The sequence below is a fragment of the Elgaria multicarinata genome, chromosome 16 (assembly GCF_023053635.1).
Source record: "Elgaria multicarinata webbii isolate HBS135686 ecotype San Diego chromosome 16, rElgMul1.1.pri, whole genome shotgun sequence".
In the NCBI taxonomy this organism is placed as follows: Eukaryota; Metazoa; Chordata; class Lepidosauria; order Squamata; family Anguidae; genus Elgaria; species Elgaria multicarinata.
This window is the reverse complement of record NC_086186.1, coordinates 961,824-970,466: the sequence shown is the minus strand read 5'-3', so window position 1 is coordinate 970,466 and position 8,643 is coordinate 961,824. Positions and strand designations below refer to the sequence as shown.

Below are 8,643 nucleotides of genomic sequence, written 5' to 3'. Positions count from 1 at the left end.
GGCAGCGGCTGGGCATCCTGGGCGTACACACGTAGGACCTGAAATTGTTTCTGCAACTGAATAATATAAGAGGTTACATCTTCGTCCCCCCCTAGCAATGGTGGAAAAAACAGCAATGGTGAATTAAAACAATATGTTGAATCAATAGCAACGATGGTGCTGGTGCTGCGGCCCCAGCCGTCTCACGGTCCCTGCTTCGGTAGACTCACGGGGAGGAGGGGAAGACAAAACGGTGCGCAGAGGAGGAGGCTGAGCAGGAGCGAGTGGCCAAGACACGGGGTGGCGGTGAGAAGGGGAAGTATGGAAATCCCAGTTCCCAGTGGGTCTGCGTTAGGTGTGACTGAGTCAGGAACAACCTATTTCTGGGGGGGGGGGGGCGGGCGGGGAGGATTCCCCAATCCGAAAACACCTTTTGAACCCTCCACATCTTTACAGGTGCTCCTTCAGCTCCGCTCCACCGCAAGGGGGGATCCTGGGACAGGTGCTTGAGGTTCCAGGCGCCGGGGCCTCTGCTCTGCTGCATCCAGCATTCAGGAGCTGCGCAGGTGTGCGCATGAGAGGGGCCCCCCTCTCCTCATGGTACCTTAAAGGCCTCCCCAGGACATGGCCTCCACTGTGGGAGAAGAGGTGTCCCCCCTCCCTCGATGACAATTTCTGCAATCAGAGCGACATCTCTGGTGACAGCAAGCCCTGGATGGATGGGCCGTGGGGAGGGGAAAGAGGGCTCCCCTCCCGGAGGGCAGGGGGCTCACAGTGGGAGGGGGCGCCCCGAACGTCTCACCTTCAGGGCAGCTGTCAGTCACTTGAGCATCCTTCTCTCCGGCTCCAGTCCCAATCAGCCTGCGGGAGCAGAAAGACATCCCTTCAGCCCCCTCCGCACTGATGCCTTGGTGGGGGGGGGGACGATCCGGCTGGCCTCCAGGCCAAGTAGCACCAGTGTTTTCTCCGGCTTCTCTTCGCAGGCGCCTACCCCAGCCCGGCCTGGAGCTGCTGCTACTGCCTCGTGATCCCCCTGTTCTCCAGTTGAGCTGAGACCGGCCACCTTCCCACCTCGCCTTGCCCTGGGCCCTCCAGCTTTGGGGCCAGGCTCTGCCAGGCTCAGGCCTCCTGGGTCATCATCGCACGTACACCCCTGCGGGTTCATGAGGGTTATCCCACATTTCTTCTTTGTGGTCTCTGTGCATCACACTGATGGGCTCTGCGCCTGCGCGGAGACTGAATCGGGAAACTTCTATAGCCTCTAGAGTTTTGGCGGGAACCCCTCCCCCTCCTATATATATATGCTGAGGTTCCCGCCCTAATCCCTCAGTTCTTCGTTGACCGCCATTGTAGTAGACTCAACTTAGGGACTTCCCTGCTTTGCAGCACTTAGAGTTTGTAAAAAGAAAATAATATATATCTTCGTTATTGTTTTTTTCCTCTCTACTGTCTATCAGCTTATACTTCTTCTTTCTATTTGCGTCCTTATTTTTCTTCACGTATTTTTATTGTTGCGATCCTTGATCGCTTGGCCTTAGCGCATGGCCGTTAAGGCCCCGTTCCGAAAGTGTGTCCGCTGCGGGAGCAAATTGCCCCCGTCCGACGGACACTCTTTATGTGTCTTGTGCCTTGGTGGAGGACATATCGTCCAAACCTGCCACCATTGTATGGCCTTCACCAGGCAGACTAGAAAACACCGCGCAGATCGGCTACGCTCCTTACTGTGGGATAAAGTCCTCCGAGCTGTCGAGACACACCCAAAGAAATCAAACACTACCAGGGAGACGCCCATAATGGCGGAAGCAAACGCACAGCATGGCCTTAGAATTGTCCAGGTCTCGCCGACCCGTTCAGCCTCCGGCCCTATTCTTCTCCATGATCCACCTACTCCGGCTCAGCCAACCAAGACTTTAAAAAAGACTAAAAAAACCAAACATGTAGATAATCAAAAGAAAAAGAGGAAGGAGAAACACTGTCCATCTCCTCCGCATACGGCTCGTAACTCACCGGCACTATGACATTCGCCAGCGCCATCTCCACAGCTGATAGAACCGCCCACGCTATTCTCGGTTCCGATACCGACCCCGCCAACGGTACCACCTCCAGCCAGCTCGATGCCTACCGCATCGGTATCGGAAGGGGAGTTGGTGGGATCAACATCCCCAAACGCGGCAACAAGGGCTATGCTACCAACTTCGCCTGACCAACAACAACCCCTTGCCCCCGCTACATCGGAAAGGGGAGCGGAGCGGTCACGGTACCGTACGGAAAGATCTAGATCCCCTCGTGCAGAGTGGGACAGATCTTCTGAGTACTCTGCCTATAACTATAGGAGAGACTGGCCGCCGTGGGAATATTACCGCCCTCCATAGTACGAATATGAGGCGAGCCGATATTATACGCCTCCGTACCGACGTAGCAATGTCTCACCGCCGAGGCACAGACATGATTTCCTCCCACCTCCACCGGTGTCGAGGCACCAGGACATTCCGTCGCGCATGCGCAGAGAATATAGCAGCGCGCCGCCACCACCTACTTCGATACCGTCTAGGGATCAAACCCTACCCTCGGTACTGAACCAACCAAACTTACATGTAATCGAAGGCTTACAACGCGGACAGGCCAACATCGACTCACGTGACTCCCCCTCCGACAATTACCAATCTGACACTCACTCGGAATCCTCTGTAGCTCCGTCGACACCATCTCCAGACGGATTAGTAGAGTCACAGGATCCTCCTTCACCTCCGTAAGATGTGTTGAATTTCCCAGACCGCATGGTGCAGACGCTGAGGCTAGAGGTACAAAAACAAATAGATAGACCTAAGGACCCAGTTTTCGATGCGGTTACAACGGAAACAGCAACTTCGGTAGCCATACCCTACCTCCCGACGCTTTTACAGACCGCTCAACAATCATGGAAAAATCCATCCTCCTTAATCCCAGCATCGAAAAAACTTGAGAACATGTACAAGGTGCAAGAAGGAGATGTTCCCTTTCTGTTTAAACACCCAGCACCTAATTCAGTCATAGTAGAATCAGCGCAGGGCAAATCACATAAAATCCACACATCTCCCGTGGACAAAGAAGGAAGAAGACTAGACTTCATAGGACGTAGAATCTATACCTCAGCCTCACTGAGCATGAGAGTGGCCAATTACCAAGCCACAATGGCTCGGTATCAACTTTTCTTATGGGAAAAGATAGGAACCTTATGCGATGACCTCCCGGAGGATCGAAGAGAGTTAGCTAGGGTTTTCCAAAGCGAAGCATCCAAATTGGCCAGGCTACAAATTCATTCTGCCAGACACCAAACCGACTGCGGCACCAGAGCCATGATGGCCGCCGTCGCACTGCGAAGACACGCATGGTTAAGATTTACATCCTTATCCCAAGAAGCGCGAACCAGGATAGAAGATCTCCCATTCGACGGACTTGGACTGTTCCATGCCGATACAGACAACACAACGGACTCAGTCCAAAAGGCTCGCACAACTGCCAAAAAGATGGGGTTAACCCAACCCCAACAGAACTTTCGACAATGCCCCTGGTATCGACAACAATACCAGCCAGCCAACAGATTCCGCTCGGATCATAATTTCAGACAACAGTCATCATCATCGCAGCAAGGGAAAAGAACAAACTACGGATCTAGTAAGCTCCCCACTTACCGCAAAAGACCAGACTTCCCAAAGAAGCAGCGCCTTTGACTCTCCCCACGACTTGCAAAGCGAACAACCTGTCTTCTTCGACAGCCGCCTCTCAAAATTTCATCATGCATGGGACTCCATCACCACAGACAAGTGGGTGCTCAGCATTATACAACAGGGTTACCGCATAGAATTCGACAAACCCCCTCCTTTCTCAGGGATAAAGATCACGAGACCATCACCAGCACTTTCACAAGAGGTGGATACCCTACTAAGAAAAGGTGCTATTCGAGCCCTATACCATCACGAATGGGACAAAGGATTCTACTCGAGATATTTCATCGTTCCAAAGAAAGATGGAGGCCTCAGACCCATCTTAGACCTCAGAGAGGTCAACAGATTCATTACACTCCGAAAATTCAGAATGGTAACCCTCACAACGATCGCCCCACTACTGTCCAAACGAGACTGGTTCATCACTATAGATCTACGAGATGCGTACTTCCACATAGAATCATAGAATCATAGAATAGCAGAGTTGGAAGGGGCCTACAAGGCCATCGAGTCCAACCCCCTGCTCAATGCAGGAATCCACCCTAAAGCATCCCTGACAGATGGTTGTCCAGCTGCCTCTTGAATACCTCTAATGTGGGAGAGCCCACAACCTCCCTAGGTAGCTGATTCCATTGTCGCACTGCTCTAACAGTCAGGAAGTTTTTCCTGATGTCCAGCCGGAATCTGGCTTCCTTTAACTTGAGCCCGTTATTCCTTGTCCTGCACTCTGGGAGGATCGAGAAGAGATCCTGGCCCTCCTCTGTGTGACAACCTTTTAAGTATTTGAAGAGTGCTATCATGTCTCCCCTCAATCTTCTCTTCTCCAGGCTAAACATGCCCAGTTCTTTCAGTCTCTCTTCATAGGGCTTTGTTTCTAGACCTCTGATCATCCTGGTTGCCCTCTTCTGAACACGCTCCAGCTTGTCTGTGTCCTTCTTGAATTGTGGAGCCCAGAACTGGATGCAATACTCTAGATGAGGCCTAACCAGGGCCGAATAGAGAGGAACCAGTACCTCACGTGATTTGGAAGCTATACTTCTATTAATGCAGCCCAAAATAGCATTTGCCTTTCTTGCAGCCATATCGCACTGTTGGCTCATATTCAGCTTGTGATCTACAACAATTCCAAGATCTTTCTCGTTTGTAGTATTGCTGAGCCAAGTATCCCCCATCTTGTAACTGTGCATTTGGTTTCTATTCCCTAAATGTAGAACTTGGCATTTATCCCTATTAAATTTCATTCTGTTGTTTTCAGCCCAGCACTCCAGCCTATCAAGATCACTTTGAAGTTTGTTTCTGTCTTCCAGGGTATTAGCTATCCCACCCAATTTGGTGTCATCTGCACCTCCTCGTCCAAATCATTAATAAAAATGTTGAAGAGCACTGGGCCCAGGACTGAGCCCTGCGGCACCCCACTCGTTGCCTCTCCCCAGTTTGAGAAGGTTCCATTGATAAATACTCTTTGAGTCCGATTCTGTAGCCAACTGTGGATCCACCTAATAGTTGTTCCATCTAGCCCACTTTTAGCTAGTTTGTTAATCAGAATGTCATGTGGTACTTTGTCAAAAGCTTTGCTGAAGTCAAGATATATGACGTCCACAGCATTCCCACAGTCCACAAGGGAGGTTATCCTATCAAAAAATGAGATCAAATTAGTCTGACAGGATTTGTTCCTGACAAATCCATGTTGGCTTCTAGTAATCACTGCATTGATTTCAAGGTGTTTACAGATTGACTTCTTTATAATCTGCTCCAGAATTTTCCCAGGGATGGATGTCAGACTGACTGGTCTGTAGTTCCCAGGTTCCTCCTTTTTGCCCTTTTTGAAGATAGGGACAACGTTAGCCCTCCTCCAGTCATCCGGCACCTCACCCGTCTTCCATGATTTTGCAAAGATAATAGACAAAGGTTCTGAGAGTTCTTCCGCTAGCTCCTTCATTACTCTTGGATGCAGTTCATCGGGCCCTGGAGATTTGAACTCATTCAAGGAAATTAGGTGTTCTTTGACCATTTGTTTATCAATCTCAAACTGCAATCCTGCCCCCTCAACTTCTGCTTCACTTTTTCCAGGGGGGTCATAGACCCGCTTTTGGGAGAAGACCGAGGCAAAGTAGGAATTGAGCACTTCAGCCTTTTCTTTGTCATCTGTTATCAATTTGCCATCCTCATTAAGCAGTTGAACCACCATTTCTTTCCTCTGTCTTTTACTACTCACGTATCTGAAGAAAGCCTTTTTATTGCTTTTAGCATCCCTCGCTAATCTCAGCTCATTCACAGCTTTAGCCTTCCTGACGCCATTTCGGCACTTCTGCGCCACTTGTCTGTACTCTTCTTTTGTAGCCTGGCCTTCCTTCCACTTCCTATATGTATCCCTTTTTGTTTTCAGTTCATCAATAAGCTTTTTGTGGAGCCACATTGGTTTCCTCTGTTGTCTTCTATCTTTTCTCCTGGTTGGAATTGTTTGTAACTGTGCCTTTAAAATTTCATTTTTTAGATACTCCCACCCATCCTGCACTCCTTTTCTCATTAGGCTCATTTTCCACGGGACCTTACTTATTATAGTTCTGAGTTTATTAAAATCAGCTTTCCTAAAATCCAGAGTACGTGTATGGCTACGCTCGACTTTTGTCTCCTTCATAATCAAGAATTCAAGTATGACGTGGTCACTTTCCCCCAGAGTTCCCGTAACTGCCACTTTATCCACTAAGTCATCCCTATTGGTCAATAACAAGTCAAGGATTGCCGATCCTCTAGTTCCTTCCACCACTTTCTGTAGGAGAAAGTTATCACCCATACATGTCAGGAATTTCTTGGAAGGGCCGCTTTTGGCAGTAATGGTCTCCCAACAGATATCAGGGTAATTGAAGTCCCCCATCACTACTACATCACACTTCTTTGAAACACTGGTAATTTGTTTCTCAAAAGTTTCATCCTCGTCTTCTCCTTGATTGGGTGGTCGGTAGTAGACTCCGATTATCATATTCTTTTTATTCCTAGCCCCATTTATTTTAATCCAGACGCTCTCGACGGGGCTCCCAATCTCATCCGCCTGTATTTCTGTGCAGGGATAGGTATTTTTAACATATAGTGCAACTCCACCTCCCTTTCTATTTCTTCTGTTCTTTTTGAACAAGTTATATCCTTCAATTGCTATATTCCAGTCATGGGAGTCATCCCACCAAGTTTCAGTTATACCTATCAAGTCGTATTTGCCTTCATGTAATAAGAGTTCAAGTTCATTCTGTTTGTTTCCCATGCTCTGGGCATTAGTATATAGACATCGAAGACCATGTGTTTTATAGTCTGGCTTTGTTCCTACATTGTTGCAGACACTATTTTGAGACACTGTTGGAGCTGTTCTCTGTACTGTGGTGCATTGGCCTTCATCCATTGTTGCCTCAAAATTTACGTCTCCCACTCCCGTAAGATTCAGTTTAAAGCCCTCCTGATGAAGTTCTTCATGCTGTGGCCGAACTCATTCTTTCCAGCCCTTGTGAGGTGCAACCCATCCCTTGCCAGCAGTCCATGTTCCAAGTAGCGTAGCCCGTGGTCCCAGAATCCAAAACTCTCATGACGGCACCACCTTCGAAGCCAGTCATTCATCCGGAGTATTTTTCTTTCCCTTTCTAATCCTCTTCCAAGAACCGGGAGGATGGATGAGAAAACTACCTGGGCCCCAAAGTTCTTCAGTTTCCTTCCCAGAGCTTCAAAGTCTGAAATGATTTCTTCGTAGCTCTGCTTGGCGACATCATTTGTTCCCACATGGATGAGAAGAAAGGGGTATGTGTCCGTGGGCTTTATGAGCTTCGGTAACCCTTCAGTCACATCTCTAATCTGTGCTCCAGGGAGACAGCACACCTGGCGAGTCCATGGGTCTTCACGACATACTTGGGTTTCAATCCCACACAGCAGGGAGTCTCCCACAACAACTACTCTGCTCTTCTTCTTGGTTGACCTACCTTCTGTCTCTTGGTCACTGTTGCATGGTGTCTCCTGTACTTCTTCCTCTGCAAACTGTCCTTCAGTCTCATTCTCCAGAAGCTGAAAGCAGTTGCTTAACTCCAATGGCTCCACTGGTGCAGAACGCCCTCTAATACCTCCTCTCCTAACTGTCACTCTTTTCCAGGGAGTTTCCTCTTCATTGGCTTTCCTCCCCTCAGCATACTCCACTTCTGCTTCAGCTGGCTGTTGTTCTTCAATCTCATGTGCTTCTTGTTGCTGTTGCAGTTCCACCGTTCAGTCTAAGAACTCCTCGACTTCTCTTATTCCTTGGAGGGTGGACACTCGCTGCTCAAGTCCTCTCACTTTTTCTTCCAAAAGTGCCACCAGCTTGCACTTGTTGCAGGTATACGCCATGTTGAGCTCAGGCAGAAACATGAACATTGCACACCCTTTGCAGGTCACCACCTCTAGGGACTCCTTTCCATCCATATTGTCGATTTCTTCTTTGGTTTTTTTCCTTTTTGATTATAGTAGAATTGCCTTTGCTTTGTTGTGTCCTCTCTGAAGGTACACAACTATATGAGGATGTCTTAAGGGAAAGTAATCTTTTGGGGGTTTTTTTTGCTTTTGTTTGGTGGTGGTTTTGTGGGGGTTGTAGCGGAAGTCTGAGTCAATCAGTCCTTCCCAAGGGTCCCTCCGGGGTATTTTCCCCAACTGCTCCCGCCCAAAGAACCAGTACTTCCTTGGAATAAAACACACAAGCACCCGAAGTAACCAAGATAAAAGTTTATTGTAAAAATACAACCACTAAATAGGCACTTGGTTGGTAGCAGCTACAAACATGTAAATAAAACGGAAAATAAGAGGGAACAGGGATAGAAAATGGATAGGGCAGATATAAGTCAGGCAGAACCACCCATAAATCCATGCAAACAAGAACAGACAGTCTTTCCACTAGATTTCCCTTCCCTGGTCAAACCGACCAACTTGCCTTCAGAAAAACCAGCTCGCAGCAAAA

The 8,643-nt window shown here is 48.5% G+C and overlaps 1 protein-coding gene across 1 annotated transcript in view; it reads left to right on the top strand.

Annotated features, from left to right (window-relative positions):
- Window positions 1-1,993: 1,993 nt before the first annotated feature.
- The window catches only part of LOC134409715 (meiosis 1 arrest protein-like), a 46,796-nt gene continuing 40,146 nt past the window's right edge, over window positions 1,994-8,643 (top strand). Inside the window, exon 1 of the mRNA XM_063142604.1 lies at window positions 1,994-2,108. Within this exon, the coding sequence (XP_062998674.1) occupies window positions 1,994-2,108 (115 nt within the window). The remainder of the gene's footprint in view (window positions 2,109-8,643) is intronic.